Source organism: Mus pahari, chromosome 15 (assembly GCF_900095145.1).
Source record: "Mus pahari chromosome 15, PAHARI_EIJ_v1.1, whole genome shotgun sequence".
Lineage (NCBI taxonomy): Eukaryota > Metazoa > Chordata > Mammalia > Rodentia > Muridae > Mus > Mus pahari.
In genome coordinates, this window is record NC_034604.1 from 58,758,204 (window position 1) to 58,776,676 (window position 18,473).

General features: G+C 42.5%; 1 protein-coding gene across 10 annotated transcripts in view; it reads left to right on the plus strand.

The window, feature by feature from the left end:
* Nedd4l (NEDD4 like E3 ubiquitin protein ligase) overlaps window positions 1-18,473 on the plus strand; it is a 320,649-nt gene that overhangs the window by 171,567 nt on the left and 130,609 nt on the right. For 9 of the 10 annotated variants that reach the window (XM_021214590.2, XM_029547160.1, XM_029547162.1 and 6 more), the window contains 3 exons: window positions 10,654-10,735; window positions 13,531-13,569; window positions 15,881-15,934. In XM_021214590.2, coding sequence (XP_021070249.1) covers window positions 10,654-10,735; window positions 13,531-13,569; window positions 15,881-15,934 — 175 coding nt within the window. Of the gene's footprint in view, window positions 1-10,653; window positions 10,736-11,583; window positions 12,208-13,530; window positions 13,570-15,880; window positions 15,935-18,473 lie in introns of those variants that run through there. The other variant, XM_029547163.1, reaches the window with a different exon arrangement.

The following is an 18,473-nucleotide window of genomic DNA, read 5'->3' on the forward strand; positions in this document are numbered from 1 at the left end:
TGTCTTTGAAGTAGATGCTTCCCAGAAGGACTCATGGTTCGAGACAGGATGTGAGGATTTCATCCATGGAACATCTGATCTCACTGAGGTCTTAATTTTCATATTCTCTGTGATATAAGATTTCTTGCATAATGACTTTGCATGTCTGCCATATAGTTTGCCTTCTCTTTCCCGGCTTATCAAAATCAGCAAACTTACTATTTTAGAGTAGAAGATATTGCTCTAATAGAAAATTGTACTAGTTTTTTAAAGAACTGCTTGGAAGTAGTTAAGTTAGCATTTGAGAATAAAAGGAATTGTTAGGAGCCTAACCTAGGCTTCTCTAGCTACCAGGGGTCTGCGGGGAAAGGACATGGCTGTCCTCTCCGATGGGAAGTCACATGTGTGATACCTACCACCTTTCTGTTGCAGGTCAGCTTCTTTAGCATTCACTGCCAGTTCCTCAGTTCCTCGGTAGCTCTTGAGGAGCAACCACATCGAGGGAGTTTTATCTTTGCAGAACCGTTTCTATTCTCGGCAACCCATCTCTTTTTTTGTATCTCCAAGTGGATTATTTCTGCATCTCACTTACATGAGGCCGTAGGTTTGTGCAACATCTATAAAAACCTCTCAGAATGCTCTCGTGTTGTTTGTGAGTATGCAGACTCCAGGGTGTTATCTTTATAATCGTATCCTTTCCCCGGGCTTGTCTAATCAGTTTGGAAGTTTTACGTTTTCTCTCACAGGTTAACAGGTGTTAATTGCTCACACCCTTAAGTTTGTGTGAAAATAGTGCTTTTGCTGTCTTTGACAGAGCAGATTTTTAGAACCCCTAAAGAGATAATGGAGGCAATCTAGGTGCTGACGTGGTGATTAAACAGAAGCATGAGACCCACAGAGGGATGCGTTCTGATGATGAAGCCTGCTGTACCAACATAGTTAACACAGACACTAAGACACTGGTCCTTTGACTTGACACATTGGCATACCTTTCCTTAAGGTTCTTTCTGACTTGACTTTTTTTCCCGCTTTTGTTTGTTGGTTGGTTTGTTTTTTTTTGGGGGGGGGTCATTGTTGTTTGAGTTTTGAGATGGGATCACTCTATGTACGCCAAGCTGTCCTGAAACTTGCTATATAGAGCACGCTGGCCTTTACCTTCCTGGTGCTGGCATTAAAGCTGTGGGCCAGCATGACCACTTTACTTCTTGGTGTTAATGGTGGAAATACCTTATTCCTTTAATACACACATTGTGTACTCTTCTCTTTCTCTCTCTCTCTCTCTCTCTCTCTCTCTCTCTCTCTCTCTCTCTCTCTGTAGAGTGTGTGTGTGTCTGTGTTCAGGAAGGTGATCTCATAGGCTAGAGGAGACTGTCAGATCAGGGGATCTGAGCTCTCTCCAGCTCCCCGTATTTGGTGGGGTTTTGTTGTTATTGTTGTTTAGATTTATTTGTTTGTTTTATATATGTGAATACACAGTCACTGCCTTCAAACACACCAGAAGAGGGCATCAGATCCCATTACAGATGGTTGTGAGCCACCATGTGGTTGCTGGGAATTGAACTCGGGACCTCTGAAAGAACAGTCAGTGCTCTTAACCACTGAGCCATCCATGTCTCCAGCCCCGACACATGGTGTTTTTAAGTTTTCTAGTTGCTGCCCTTTAGGTGAAGGGACCACATGCAGATTGACCATGTGTTTGTATTCTAGATAGTGACACATTGAAGCCACTTAGAAAATAGTGCAGCAGGACAGCACCCTCTATGGAGATGGATATGTCCCTAGAGTAGTTTTGCTTACCTTGGCCGTGCTGATAATAAAGAGCATTTCGGTCTTGAAGCAAAGCATAAGTGATTGTCAGCCTTGTTACTGGAATAATTCTAATGGCCATATACAGTATTTTGTGAATGCATGTTTGTGCAGCACATTGCATATAGTTTAATATGTGTTTATTTGCACTGCCTATAGTTGTCTCTAGCTTATTTTATCTTTTGTGGGGAGAGGGGTGGTTTGTTCTGTTTGTTTTTAAAGATCTGTATCTGTGCATCATGTATGAGCGTCGCCCCCAGAAGGCAGAAGAGGGCAGCCAATCCTCTGGAACTGGAATTACAGATGGTTGTGAGTGCGCTAGAAAAAGTGAACCCAGGTCCTCTGCAAGAGCAGCCAATGCCCTTGACTGCTGAGCACGGTCCAGCGCCTTAAGCCTGTTTTTAATCTTTGGCTTTTGTAGGTGGCTCTTCAGGGATGCATGGCACACTCAGATGTACGCTGAGCAAAATGTGGTTTGGGAGGCAAAAATGAAGCTCAGAGTCTGGCCTTGCATGTCTCTTCGTCTTCTCGTTCATGAAGTGGGCATGCTAGAATCATGGGTTGTTTTGTTGTTTCTTTAATTGTGAGGATTAGTAATAGTTTGTGCCTGTGCATACCCATGCATGTGTGTATATGTGTTTAAAGCTGTTTATAACCTTTTCCTGAATGTCAGTGTGTATGTATGTGTGTGTGTGTGTACGTGTGTGTATGGATATGGACATGGACATGGATATGTGTGTGCTTGTATGTGGCTCTCTTGCTTACTCTGGCTTCTCCCAGGGAGGGCACAGCGTCTGCTCCTGCTTACCCCCAGCCCACTTCCTCCACCTTCGTGCCCTATTTTGCACCTGCTGAACACTCAGTGTCTCTTTGGAATCATTTCCAAAACTAGCTAAGTTCTTGACTCTTCTTGTGGCCTCATGATTAGTTATCGCTTTATCTCCTTCCATGTTTTAAAAAACATACTTAGAAAGAAAGAGAGAGAAAGAAAGGAAAGGGAGGAAGGAAGAAAGAGAGAGAGAATGAATGAAAGAAAGAAACAAAGAAGCAAAGAAACCAAGGAAGAAGAGATTCTGCATGTAGGAGAATTTCTAACAGAGCAGGTACTGGTAGAAGCGGCTGCATGCCCCTGCTTTCTTGGACAACTGTTTGCATATTCCAGAACACACACGTCTGCTTTCTCTCTCAGCTGCTCTCCTGGACACTGTTGATCTTGCAGAAGCTAAGAGAATATTGAGCGAGATTCCCCCTTAACAAACACTCCTAACGCTGATAGTCTCAACGGCCATGTGTGCAGAGGCCTCTGGCTCTCAGGAATTCCCGTGACCCAGGTTTGGGACCCCAACTGTAAGGTTGGTTGTAGGGAGGAAGGCGGTCACAGCCAGAGATGTCAAGGCAATGAATAAGAAGGTTCTTGAATAAATCATTGCTTGCTCCTGATAACAAAATCATAACTGAAGTTTCTGAGGATAGTTTGAAGGCAGCTTCACAGTTTATGCCCAGGACATAAAGTTTTAATGCCCCTTTACATATGCCTAGGAACAATAGGGAATGGATTTGACTGTAACCTAACCCAGTCTCCTCATATCTCTTAAAATCATGTGTAAGAAAGAGAGTATTGGCGCTGCCAGAATTGGTGGAAAGTGGCACATTACAGTGTGTGCTTCTTGTCTGTCAGTTCAATCCTAAGGGCTGGAGTGTGTGCTCCATTCTTTAAAAGTCCCTTGTGGTCATGTGTTGAAGGCTGTTTTCTAGGTTTGAAAGAAATGTGAGAGTTGCTTGGGCTAGTGAGATCCCTGGTCACTGGAGTGTATCTTAGCTGAATCATATGTGCAACTGTAATTTTTGACCTTTTTTGGCACTTGTAAAACTTGACGCTTGATCACAACAGGAAATTTAGAGAAAGGAAAAGACCCAAGAACTTATATAAAGAAAGAAAGAAATCTAAGTCGTATTCCTAATCCTGAATGTTATAGCATGTTTTCTCTCATTTTTAAAATATCTCTGAGATGTGGTTTTAATTACCTACAATATTCTGGTTTCATACTTATAACATTCTTTAATCACTTTCCCAATTGGGAAGAGTGTGCTTCTAATATGTTTTTTTCATAGGAAATTGTCATGAGCATCTGGGCATAGATTTTCTGACCTCTCCATTCCTCTGGGGTCAGTCACCAGCATAATATTTGAGTCACAGGGTGTCAACTGTTGGAATGCTTTTGGGACTTTGTCCGTGTTCTGCTCCAGAAAGCTGGCAATAATTTGTCTTTCTGGTAGCAGAGGCTTAAATGGTTTCTATCTCAACTGTGTTAACTTATTTTTAGGCCCACATGATTTGTTATTAAAAACTTCAGTCGGTATCTTTGCATGCATTTGTACATTTTATTTATTGTCACACTTTCTAGGTATTTTCCCCTACTCTAGAATTCTTTGTAAATTATTCCTTTATCGAGGATCTAAATAAGTATGCATCTGATGGTAGACATGGGAAAGAACAAAGAGGGGGATTTTCAGTGACACACTCTAGAATGAGTAAGACACAGTATGCCAGGTAGTCAAAATAAACATGATGTGTGGCACGTGTCGTGTGCTGTAGCCATTAGCCTGTTGTACTTTGTTAGTAGGGAACAAAGTCCGACCCTTCTTACAGCCAACCCCTGTAGCACCCAGAACCTTCCTTTATTAAAGAAGAATGATAACTTCCTTCAATATGGACCATTTTTGGGGTTCTGAAGATTAACCATTGTGGGAAGGACCCCTTCATAGCTGGCAGTCAAGGCAGTGACTTGACAGCCTACCTTCTTCAACCTGGATGTCGTTTGCCTTGAACGTGCATCCCAATAAAGGCAGCCCCTGCCAGCCCTGCCACTCATTGCCCTGGCCCCTGGAAAATATGTGGTTCTCAGTAAGAATTATTTGTTCTGATAAAAATGAGTTGAGTAGCAGGTGGGAAAGAATGCAGATCGCTGTGACTAAGTGGAGCTGGTCAGGTATTACACCACTGCAGTGTGTCGTGACTGAATGTCCTTGTTCACAGTGTCCTGGAAGGTTGAGCAGCAGCGTAAACCCAGACAGGGCAATGCTCAACTCTCCCCGAGAAGTGATCTCATCTGCAGGATCTTTGCCTCTGGTGATGGGAAGTGAGGCTGAGACCCCAGGACAGATTTACATCTCCTAATTATTTAAATCCAGTTGAAGTCAGTGCAGCTCCAAAGGTCCTCTACTCAATGTCACCAACATGTGGGCACAAGAGCTGGTCTCTTAGTGCAGAGGCCCAGAATTCTCAGCCCTGGCCTCCATGTTGAGCAAAGTTTTCAGTGTGCCTTCTTGTGAAAAAACAGGGATACTTTCCTTGGCACCTGGTCTGTAAGGTAAAGCGATTTCACCCATCTGACGTTTGCCTCAAATGTCTTCTTTGGATGGACTATTCAGAGACTACCCCATCCGGGGATCCATCCCATAATCAGCCACCAAACCCAGACACTATTGCATATACCAGCAAGATTTTGCTGAAGNGACCCTGATATAGTGAGCTCNTGTGAGGCTATGCCAGTGCCTGGCAAACACAGAAGTGGATGCTCACAGTCAGCTATTGGATGGAACACAGGGCCCCCAATGGAGGAGCTAGAGAAAGTACCCAAGGAGCTGAAGGGGGATGCAACCCTGTAGGTGGAACAACAATATGAACTAACCAGTACCCCCTGAGCTCATGTCTCTAGCTGCATATGTAGCAGAAGATGGCCTAATCGGCCATCATTGGGAAGAGAGGCCCCTTGGTCTTGCAAACTTTATATGACCCAGCACAGGGGAAGGCCAGGGCCAAGTAGTGGGAGTGGGTGGGTAGGGGAGCAGGGGCCAGGGGGGGTATAGGGAACTTTCGGGATAGCATTTGAAATGTAAATAAAGAAAATAATAATAATATAAAAAAAGAAATTATAGCCTACCAGTAAAAGACACTGAGATGATTACCTTGTTTTCTCACACATTGGTAGTTTATAACCGGCGACTAAGTTATGAATGTATGTTGTTTCCTAGGAATACTCTTTTTATCCTGCAGTATATAAAATATTATTCATAAAATTTAGTATGTATTATGGAAACACTTGTTTTAAAAATCATTCAGTATAAAAATAAAAAAAAATTAAAAAAAAATGTCTTCTTTGGTGCACAGATGTGTGTATGTTGTGCTTGTAATCAGATGGCTTTGAGCCACTCAAGCGTTCTCCTCTTGGCTTTGTATATTCTCTGTAAAATAAGGAGGCACCTAACATCCTTCTACTTGGTACACATTTTTGGTCATTTTCCCAAAGTAGACATTGGGTTTTAGGGACTGGTGTGAGATTTCAGGTGTCTTAAAATTGCACCGGATCGTTGCTATATTCTGGAGAGAGTCCTGGCTTTCCTTATTTGACAGTCCCCAACAAACCTACCACAAATACATCCCTGTGGTTGCCCCGGTAGCGAGGACTCATGTATTCCAGGCTGACCTTGAACTTGCTATGTAATCAAGGATGCTCTTGCCTACATGCTCTTGAGTGGGGCTACCTAAGCCTTCTACCAACTGAGCTCTTCATCCCCCACCTCCACTCCTCCTCCTAATCCTTGATCCCTCTGCTGAGACCATTTTCTCTCCAGATGGTGAAGCCTCCCCACGGCCTCCAGCTTCCTGTCTTAGGAAGAATAGATATGTATTAAGCAACCTCAGGGAAGGTGGTGATGATGAGGCTGCAAGTGTTCGTGGGACACTTGCTCAAGGTCAACCACATTTCTCCTGTCATTCTTCCTGGCAGCTTCCTTATAAAGTACTGGTGTGGTGCCTGTGGCCTGCATAGTAAGATTATGGTACAGAGAGGTTAATTATGTGCGTCCCTCAAGGTTAAACAGCAGCAATAGGGGGTTAAGCTCTGGGAAGGATGGCTGCCTCCTTATGGTGTCCGTCAGGGTTGTCTATTGTCCCTGAGCTCCTCAGATCTCAGCAGAGCCAGGCCTTTAAACATCCAGATTCCCTGCTCAAACCCATCACCAGGCTTTGCCTCTGATCCTTCTGCCTGGAACCCTTTCACCCTAGTCTTGGCCTCTGTCCCTTCCTATTCCCCTCTGACAATGGTGCCCAGCTAAGTACATTCATGGTTATCTCCTGAGATATTCAATCACTGAGTTCTAAGGTGAATCTAGGCTCCCAGATTGTAAGTGGCCTTGGCTTATGTGAGGTCAAAGACAAGAACCTGGGTTCCTAGCCAACTTTGTCATTGTTATCGTTTTATCTCTCTTTGCTCCAAGCAGATGGAGCAGAGCCAGGGCTTATCACATTTGGAATGTCATATGTATATATTAAATAGGGTGTGGTTTGAATCCTAGTGCCAAAGTGGTGCCTCCTTAGAAGGGCTAAAAGGAAGAAGGCTATGGTTTGCCTTTTGTCCCTAAACTAGGAAGCTCGCCTGGAGGGAGGGACATCTAACTAGATAAGCCTACTTTGTTTCGAAGATTTGCAGAACAAGTTACTCCTCGTCCAGTCCACAGGGGTCTGCAAAGCTTGAACTTCTTACAGAGTTCTATAAACGTTAGCCCTGAGCTGTACTAAGTACCAGACACCAGAGGAGCAGCAACTAGAAGCCCAGGATGGGCTGTTTTGAATAAGATGCCTAGCCTGAGCATCTTACCCAGGTGCCTGTGGGTATGAATAATGAGGAAGTGTGGGATAGCTATCGAGCTGTGGTTGGCACACCCCATTCAAACTATGTTGCAGATCAGCATCAACTCAGTCAACAATCAGCACAAGCGGGAAGTAGAAAGAAGCAACAGAGAAGCCCCTAGTTGCCTCCTAAGAGAGTAAGGAGAAGAAGTGCCATTTACAGCAGCTGTCCTATTGGGAGCATGCGTACTCTTGGGCGCTGTGCTGGCCATTACTGGTGCTCAGCAGCGTTGATCTGTGATCACTAGATAAGCCTGTGAGTTAGGTACTATTGTCCCACCTCATTCACTAGTAGCCCAAAGGTGAGTGTGGTTAAGCCCCAGCAGAATGGGAAGGGATGCAGCCGAGCCCTGTACACTAGTAACTGCTCTCCATAGCTTTGCACTTGTACTACACAGACCTTTAGCCAGCTCTAGCCCCTTGGCCTTTGGCTGAAGGCTCTTAAGGCTGAATTATGCACCAGGAAGTTTCTTGGTCAATATTTCATAGGGTCTGTGATACCTTGAGCACTCCCAGGCAGTACGTGTGCAGGCGTACCTTTGTCGTCACAGCTGGAAGACACTGTCCCGTGGTCAGAGACCTCACCCACAAACTCCAGCCATGTGTGTCACTTGTACGGTATTCAGGGGATACAAAAACGAGGTGAATAAATCACAAGTGGAAGAATGTGGATGTTCTATTAAGGTGAGGCTTAGCTACTCTTTGACGTTAGTTACATAGTAGCCAGCAATTGCAATAGCAGATCTAAGTCTATTGTGGGGTGTATGTACTTATGTAATGAGGGGTTATGTGTATGGGTTTACACTCTCTTATACTCTATACCAGGAGTGTGTTCTTGAGACTGAAATCAGGTATTGAGAGCTTTTCAAGCAATAGATTGGTGGCTAGAATAGAAAGGAAACAAGGGAAATCTAGTGCTGGTTTCCAAATACCACTTAGAACACTGGTTTTCCAAATGTCGATCGGGTGCCACTGCATCAGGGAATTTTTCTAGAAATGTTAATTCTGGGGTCTCTCCTCAGGTTATCTGAGTTTTGCTTAGCCCAGCAATCTGCATTTTAATCATCCTCTCCTCTCCGAGATTCTGGTAGACTAAGGCCTGAACAAATGACCAGAAAGGCCAACTCAGACCTGAGACCTCCAAGGGGAAGGTCCTCAGGAGCCTTGTACATGCAGTAGATGCTGGGTCTTGGTGGCTGTTTTTCTGTTTTTCTGAAGTGCCCTGGTAAAAAGTGAACTTGTCTAGTTAAATACTCCTCCCCCAAGGCAAGCTTTCTATTTTATGAACAGAGGTAAGGCTGATGTATATCTTTCTTCTGTATACTAATATTATTTTATAGACCTTTGATTTTTGTGTGGATTTGGAGTGGGGGTGTATGTGTGGGTGGGTGGGAGGGAGGGTAGGTTTACGGATGCAGTTATCCCCTACAGGTGTGTATAGAGACCAGAGGACCACACTGGTTATCTTCCTCAATTGCTTTTGACATTTGTTATTACGACTGCTATGATTACTATTTGATTAGACTGGCTGGCCAGTGAGCTGAGAACAGCCCATCCCTGCCAACCCGACATGCATCGACACTCAGCTCTTACATGGGTGCTAGGGATCCGAACTCAGGTCCTCATGCTTGCACGGAGTCCCTTCCCAGCCCTGTGCTATGTGTTGTGTGCTGACTGACCTCTGACTGCCCATCTCTTAGGAAGGGTTCCTGACATAAACTTAGCATTGGTGATAACAAGTAGGAGCTACTACACTCAGGATCTTGAAGTATGTTCTGTAGTCTTTGCACATACTCTGGAAGTGGTTACCATTGTTACCCCTGAAGGCTAACTCTCTCCATGGTGCATTGGGAGTGGTTTCTAAGACAGGCTCTCTCTCTGTCCTCAGGCCTCAAAGTTCTCCTCAGAAATTCTGAGGTTTTGTTAGCGCAACACCCTGGGCAGCTGACCGTCTCTCAGATTGGCTTGAAACTGGCACAATAGAGAGTGATAGAAAAGATCAGGTATAGAACAAGTAAGAACTGGAAGGGTAAATATATAAGAGAGCTATGTGTTTTCTGAGTTCTCAAGAGTAACACATGAGCAATCTTTCCAAACAGGTTATTTTTTCTACGTGTGTGTGTGTGTGTGTGTGTGTGTGTGTGTGTGTGTGTGTAGGGATGCATGTATAGGTCAGAACATAACAGGAAAGATAGCAGTCAGCTTTCTCCTTCCACCCTTATGTGGGTACCAGGGATTGAACTCAGGCCATCAGACTAGCACTGGTACTTTTCTGATGAGCCATCTGACTGTTCCCTCCCCCATTTTTTTTAAAATTTATTTATTTATTATTTGTAAGTATACTGTAGTTGTCTTCAGACATTCCAGAAGAGGGAGTCAGATCTCGTTACAGATGGTTGTGAGCCACCATCTGGTTGCTAGGATTTGAACTCAGGACCTTCGGAAGAGCAGTCGGGTGCTCTTACCCGCTGAGCCATCTCACCAGTGCCCCATTTTTTTATTTAATGAAAACTTGAATAATTTAGAGCATTTGGCTTAGCAGAGTCAGAGAATCTGAGTGTATCGGTGCTGTTAGTAGATAGTCTACACTGGGTACACTTCTCAGTACATGTCTTGCTAGAAGTTGCCTGCTGCCCAAGTTAAAGACTGTGTAGTATGTCAGGAAACTTGAAATTTAATGTAGACTTTTCTCAAGTCTCTTCCTTCTGGTGATCACTGAATTTTCTAGACTTCAATGTTTAGCTCTGAAGTGTTTGTTCATTTTATCTCTTATGGTTTAGGTGAGTAATTGTTGTTTTATATCCACTAGAAGAAAAGTATTTTTACCCAGGCAGTAGCAATGAGACTGTGAATGGGCTGTAAACTTATGTTTTCTTGATAGGTTTTTATTTATTGTAACAAATATCCTGTGTCACTTAGTGAAAGTGATGGCAACGTTAGGTGTTGGAAAAATCACCTTTAAAGTTAGAACACAGGTTTCTTTGTGTTGTTTCATTTGGGCTCTGTTTGACAAGAACATCTATTAATATCTGCTGATTAGTTTATGGACGTAAATATGAGCTGGGGTGTTAACTGGTATTTTCATCTTAATTCCATTTTGCTGTTTTTGTTGGCTTGTTTGTTTCTAATAAAAAAAGAAAGTATAACACCATTAAATGCGAGCTCTTTCCTTGCAGCGACCCATATGTGAAGCTGTCATTGTATGTAGCTGATGAGAATAGAGAACTTGCTCTGGTTCAAACGAAGACAATTAAAAAGGTAGGTTGGCCAACTTTTACGAATTTCATATAAGTCATAATTTAACATTTTGTATTTTTGCTTTGTAGCAGTTTGTGTTTTAAGGATAAGATAGCAATATTTTTTTAAGTATCCCTTAAGTATTATACCTGAAAATCATCCATAGTCCAAAACCTTCTCATGTTTTATTTTAGTTATTTGTATAAAGTTTTTTCCCCTTAGAACACATATAAACAAACAAATAAATTGTTCTGGTTAATGCAATATTTTTTATAAGAAACATGTAAGCTGTAATTTAAAGTTTATTTAATGAAATGGATTGTGGAATTAGCAGGCAAAAGAGAAATGGTTTGATTTGAAATAACTGTTAGGGAAGAAGCGAAATGCTTAGTTACGTGAAAATAACTTGGGATGTATTAATAATAAAGATATATATATGTGTGTGTATATATACATACATATATATGTACATATATATGTATGTATGTATGTATGTATGTACGTATTTATTTATACGTCTTTTCCTGTTGTTGGTGTGTGTCGCGCATGTTTATGTGGAGGGAATAATAAACATGGATGTGTGGAGGCCTGAGGTAAAAATTAGGTGACTTCCTTAACCATCCTTTCTCTATTTTTGAGAGAGGGTCTGTTGCTAAACGCAGATCTCGCTGGCTTGGGTAGATGGACTAGCTAGCAGGCCCTGGATCCATCTCTGCATCTGTGCAGGGATGGCAGGGGCTATGCATTGCTCCGCCCACTGTCTACATGGGTGCTGGGACAGCAAACATTTTCCTGACTGAGCCATCTCAGCCCTATAAAAATAATGTCTAAATCCACTCACCCCGATGCTTTTGTTTACCTATATAAAATGAAGGGATATTTCTTGGGGGTGGAAGCAGCTTTGTGAAAGCTGTATGTTTTCTACCAAGAATACTATATTTGTGTTAGGGTTTGTTTATGAGTTACTATTATCCCCCAACACACACACACACACACACACACACACACACACACACACACTGTTTCTCTGAGTCTGTTAGATAGTCTCACCACTTTGCAAAAAAGTATCCTGATTCCGTGATTGCTTTAAACATATTTCCTCCTTCCTGCTGCTATGGAGACAGTTCAGATCTCTGGCACAGTGGGGTCATTCTGTACAGGAAACAGTAATGCGATGTCCTTCATCTGACATTGAGACGAGCAGTAAAATCTGTTTGCAAACAGAAGCCAGTGTACAGATTAGTGGGAGGCTGCCTATGAGAACGGAGGCCATTGTTTCCAGTGTTAGGCGCTGGCATTTGTTCTGTTCCCAGTGAAGCTGGGGCACCTAGTTGGAACAGCAGTCAGGGGGCCTAGTCCCCTGCTGGACTAGAGCCAAGGACACATGCCAATGAGGAGGGTATTGCAATGTCGTTCACTTGGAGTGGCAGCCCTGTTTCTCCCTCCGTTCGCCAGCTGGAGGGAGTGTCTCCATCCCTGCAGCCAGCCTCCTGGTTAGTATTTGCTGTGCTGTGTTGTACTGTTCTGTGCCGTGCTTTCGGGACAGCTAAGGCTTCCTCTACCTGGGTCCCTGCTCCATTGGCTTTGTGGTCTCCTTTTGTCCCTTGCCTGCCTGGCAACACCTCCTACTTCATCCCATGTACCTGTCTTCCAGGTCAGGAGGGGAACATTCACACACACACACACACACACACACACACACACACACACACACACACATGCTGCCAAGTCCATCTCATTTCTATTCATGCCCCAAAGTGTGGTCATTAAGGGAGGGGTTTTTTGAGGAGTTGGGGTGTGGGGAAAGTGGGATCTTGCTTGTTTTTTTTAAACCAATGCAATTGATCATTGTCGGTGTTGTTTTGCATGTGTGGTATTCTGTGCTTGTTTGTTTGTTTTCTTTATTTTTTCTTTACTCTGCTAAAAGGCAAATGTGTCGATGATGTGTTTTTTTTTTTTTTTTCAGTTTCAGAATTTTGCAGGTCATTTTTACCGATTGTGTTTCTCTGTACAAATGTGTGTGTGTGTGTGTGTGTGTGTGTGTGTGTGTGTGTGTGTGTATACGTTAATGTGCGTGTTCCCTCATAAAAAGTGCTTTATATTAGTTTGGAAAGACATTTTGTTCAGGCCGAGCATCAAAATATCATTGCTGTGTTCTTGTGAGATGTATATTTAAATAGATTGATAAAATATGAATCAGACATGGAGAAGATCAAAGGATATTTTTAAATTTTTTTTTGAGAAAAAGAAAAAAATACAGTTCCCTTTGGTTATAATCTCCCTCTCTCCCCTTCTCTCTCTTTCTGTGTGTGTGTGTGTGTGTGTGTGTGTAAAATGCGTGTTAAAATCTCATCAGTATTGTTCTTTATAAAATATTTTTCAAATGACAGCATTGATGTAAGTAAGGAGCGCTTTCAGCCATGCCAAGTTTAGCACAGCCTTGTAGCAAGGAAAGGGGGCTCAGCAAAGCTTACTTCCTTCTTGACAGAGTAAATCATCTTTAATGTCATGTTCTGAAGGGAGTGTTTGTTTCCATGGCTCCTTTGTCTGTAAGTCCAGCATTTTTCCTCCGGGTGAGCTCGTTCATGAGATTTATGGTTTCATAGTCATGAGTTGTCAGCCTCATAAGTCCTGCCCCTCCACGTGCGTCCTGCGTTTATAGAATAGTCTCAATAATTGACTAAAAGGTTGCTTTCATTGCCATTTTGAAAATCGGTTTTATGACGAAAATGTTTGTGCAAGTATGAAGAGCTGTATTATATTAGTAACCATTAGTGCCAACACAGCTGAAGATCACAAAATAATCTCTCTTCCAGACGCTGAACCCAAAGTGGAATGAAGAGTTTTATTTTAGGGTAAGTTTTTCTTCTCTTTGGCAATGATTGTTATTGATCTCTAGATTGGTATTGATATATCAAAAAAGACTCCTGGAAAGAAAACTAGTTAGCATTTTAAGTAAAAGATTTCCCTTAAGACAGAGAATGTTTGGGCAGATAGCCTTTGAGTGTATCCCAAATTTTGAAAATTTTGGAGGTTTCATTTGGAGCTATATAGGAGAAATAAAAAAGGTTGTCAAAATAATACATGTGTTTTTTTTTTTTTTTCAACTCAAACTTTTCCTTAAACGTAAGATTGAATTAAGTCTGGTTAATTTCAATTGTGGGTTTGTTTTGTTTTGCAACCTTTGAAAAAAATGGAATTTGGAGAAAGGCAAGAAACAAATGCAGTTTAAAGCAACAGTTGAATTTCTCTGTGATATGGCTTATGAACTGCTCATCCACTGTAGGAAGATGATTGAAAGGAGGCATTGCACAGTGCCAGTGATGATGCCAGGGTGGTTCAGTGGTAGACGACTTGCCTACCACGCCAGAGACCCTGGGTTTGATCCTCATCCCTGCCTCCCCACAAAAGACAGAAAAATTACCAGCTATGTTCTGGTTAGAAAGGAATGGTTTCTAATTCAGAGCTCTAATGCACACAATGACTTTTAATACCACTGAATAGGGGAGCATTTCCTCAGCCTCCGGCACCCCCTGTTCAGAGCAGCTGGATATAGAAGGGGATTCTCTGAATTAGTGGAGACTGGTGCTTACTAGTGTTTGCACGCAGATATCAGGACACATTAAGGTCTTGACCATTTACTTGGGAAAGAGAAGGCCTTTCCTGTTTCAAAATGAAAGCCCGAGTTGTCTATATATTATGATGTTAAATACTTCCAAATGGTGCCAGCTTTGGCCTTCTACTGCTGCCAGGCCCAGGGCACAAGACCCCAGCTTCTTCCTCCGGGCCACGCTAGGATATTTCGCATTGCAGATTTGGATGCCTTACCCGGCATCTGTTTTCTATTACGCTCAGAGCTGAAATGTGTCTCCGAGGCTTTAATGCTTGGTAGATCCCATGCCCAGCCTCTACCAGATATATTCTAGTTAACTCTGTGAAGGACCAAAACGCTGTTGGAGGTCGAGAAGGGTCTGTTGCTGGCTCTTAGCTAACTCTCAGATACAGTAAGCAGCCTTCTTGTTAAAACTCCAGATTGTTCGTACCCCTCCTATTTGAACCACATTGTATAAATTTCAGTAGATATAAAACTGTTTCAGTGAATTGTACCTGTGGGCATATTTTTGTTTTTTTATTAAAGATCTTTATTCTATTTCTTCCACAATTTTGTATTGAATGCCGGTTATGTGCCTGTTCCTACTATAGACTATTTATTGATGTATTCCTGATGAGTGTGGGGCCCTTTGCAGAGTTGATGAACAGGCAACCATCCTTCTGCTTGTTCTGTTGCTAAGCAGATGTGGACCCAGGGCCAAGAGCTCAAGTTGAGCTCCCAAGCTCTCTGTGCTATAATCAAATATAATGTCGTTCCATGGTCCATTAGGGAGGAGCCCAAGCCTAGCATTAGACCCAAGGCCCATGTCTGTCGTGACCACTCACAGCCTCTGGAAACACCAAGCATTCAGTCTCCTGGATCCCTTTTCTCCAAACAAAGAGAGGTCCTTTCGGTGTAGTCTTTTCTTCCCCGAATGACAGGCAGGGATGTAAATATCAGTACCTGGTGCCATGCCTGGGAAGGTTGGTAACTAGTCAGTGGCACCTGAGTCTACTTGATGAAACATGGGATTTTGGGGTGAGTTTGGGAAAAGAGAAAGAAGCGAACACCAGCAGTCTCAGGGGTGTGACTTTACCCTGACCCAGGGCAAGTTCTGATTGCTCAGTATATTCACTTGTGGGTTCCTGGACAAATTGCTTCAAGCTCCTGGTTTCAGAGATTTCTGGTGTGAAAATGAATTGGTAGTTACACACTGTTGGGTTGTTGGGAGAATTAAATGAGGCCATAATGTGTTAGTGCTTCAGGAAATTATAGTTGTAGGCGGGAAATTACCATAGCTGAGCATAGGACCTTAACCTATGAAGGTACCTCTGTAGAAGAGATAAAGAGTCCTTATAGACTGTTGAGAATCACTCTTCAAGAGACCATGATGAAAGGTATTGTCTTTTTCCGGTATGCCCAGATATTCAGGGTAGAATAATAGCACACAGGTCAGTTATTGATATATAGTAGATTCATGTGTGCTAGGAGTCATTCTTAATTATTCCCGTCTCTTATTTCAATTTTAAAATTATACCTGTTGATTTTTGAGTTATCGTTTCTGTTCCTTTTAGGTAAACCCATCTAACCACAGGCTCCTATTTGAAGTATTTGACGAGAACAGATTGGTAAGTCCTTGGTTTTGAGTTTATTTCTTCAAAACTGGGTTTTTCGAGTCATGCCTTTCAGATCCTCTGAGTCACCCACAGTGCACTCACCCCAAGAAGACTTCTTTGGTTTCACTGTTAAAGTTCTCGGTTCCAGCAAATATTTGTGTATTGCTAGGTCAGAAAATTGATTTGAGTGTGTGTGTATTTTTTTTTATAGTTAATACTACTAAAAGTCACCTATGATGGCATCACCCCAGATGCTTTCTTTAGGGAATATGGATGTGTGTGTGCATCTGTAAATGAGGCCATCAGTCTTGTAAACACAATGTTTCAAAATGTTCCTCAGACATAGAATACCACAGCAAAGTCACCAACAACTCTATGGTGATGGTCTCTGGGGAAACAAAAATCTAATTACAAGTTAGTTTATAATTAAAACAAGTCTCCTCAGCAGGTGAAATCAAACCAGGCGTATACTTTCTCAAGAAAAATCCTTAGAAAGGAATTTGAAAGGATTAGCGTAAGGGCTGGCGGTATGGCTCCGTGGTAGAGGACTTGCCTGGTATGGGAAGAAGTCCCGTCCCCAATACTGTAAAAACAACAAATCCGTACATGAAGGAAAATCCACCAAAAACAAAATAAGAACTCTTGAAGGCGAGCTTGAAGAAGAGAGTTGATATAATTGGCATTTTATATATAGACTGTGTGTGTGTGTGTGTGTGTGTGTGTATGCATGTATATATATGTGTGTGTGTATGACATAGAATATACAGTGCATATGTGATAATCAGGACAGCTCTGGTTCCACTTTTACGTGAGCTCCAGGGCCACAGGTGACTGACTGGGTTTGCATGACAAGCCCTGCTACCTGCGGAGACATTTGGCTGGCCCAGTGTTTTGTTGTCCTAAGTAACTTGAGTGTTTACATCAAATTCTCATGAGCCAAGTGTCCCAGCTATGCAAATGAACACGATCAGGTTATGTGTCAGTCGTTCAAGCACTCTCAGAAGTGGGAATTCAATTCCGGACATGTGATCAATTCCATTCCTAATTACTGCTCTGCCTAAAAGGAACATGCAGTCATGAACTCGTCCTTCTGCAGAATTGGATAGAAACTCGGCAGACTGTAGAATAGCTTGAGGTTGACACAATGTATCCATTAGAGGATCCGTGAAACAAAGTTATGCACTCCCTGTTACTCGGGATGCAGAAACTCTGGTTCCAAGGGTGACCGTGACAAAATGCCAGCGAGGGGATGCACACCTTGTCTTGTTAGTGTCCGGCCTATGCTGGGGAATAGCCTGGCCTACCCTTGATAAAGGATTTGGGGATGGATGTAATCTGATATACGTGGCTTTCGTCTTGCAAATGGAGCACTAACAGATTAAACCTTGAGTCCCAGCATCTTTCCTGTTATAAATATGGGATTGTGGTGGCTTCATTGAAATGAAATGTGTCTTGGGAGAGTGACCTTTAGGGATGAGAACTAACTCTCCTGTGAGTTGCACAGTGTAGTTTCCAGGACACCCCTCCAGCAAGGCCTGGCCAGTGAATGAACTAGCAGCATTCATTGAAATCATGTAAGCAGCAAATCTCTGCAAGAACGGGGCCTCCATACACTGGTACTTACCCTCCGAGAAAGTCATTTTTAAATGAAACAGTGGTCAGACTTGAAGAGAAAGTACCTCTTTATGTTCTTCTGCTAGAGAAATTTGCTGTTTAAAAAGTGTCGGATTTCCCATTGTGTGCGATCTAAAATAATGATTGCAGTCGAGCGACCTTGCCATGGGTAAGAAACCATGTTTCCAAACCAAAAGGGGACTTTGCATGCAGAGCGATTTAAAACCTCGATGAGCAGTTGTGTTTTATGTGTTCATGCTAGGCCTTGCCCCGGGCTGTCTGCTGGCGGTGGCTTTTTTCCTTTGTTGTCTGTTAATCCAGAGAAGACAATAAGTGACCAGAGTCTATCTACTTGGAAGTTCTGGCACCGAGCAGCCCAGAGTCTAGGTTTCACAGAGGTTATTTTTTTTTTGCCATTCAAAACTCTGAGCTTTTAGAAAACAAGTTCTGGTGTGTGTAAACACTGGCTTAATCTGCCACACCTTCTGCTCCAGAGCTGTTGACAGAAACGTGATTTGTAGATTTTAAAGTAAGTTTTTGTCACTCTTTGCAGCCTGGCATTTTCCCCTTCTATTTTTTTTTTAAAATCCTGCTTAAATAAATATCTTTGTAAAGGAACCAATGTTTCTGGGGCATAGGAAAGAGAATATTTCCAGGTTTATGATGAACCTTTTGGGGGGAGGGGAACATTCACTTTTAGTTCTCAGGTCTTTTCTTGGGTGTTGCAAACAGAAAGATTCTAGGTTTGTGGCCCAACTGTGGTAATCTTGATGAGTTCTGCCTATAAAAGAGCTCCAGGCATTTCTTCTGTATGATATTCAAGTTAAATTACTACAAAGCCCATATACACACTCATCATCATCATCATCATCCTTCTTCTTCTTCTTCTTCTTCTTCTTCTTCTTCTTCTTCTTCTTCTTCTTCTTCTTCTTCTTCT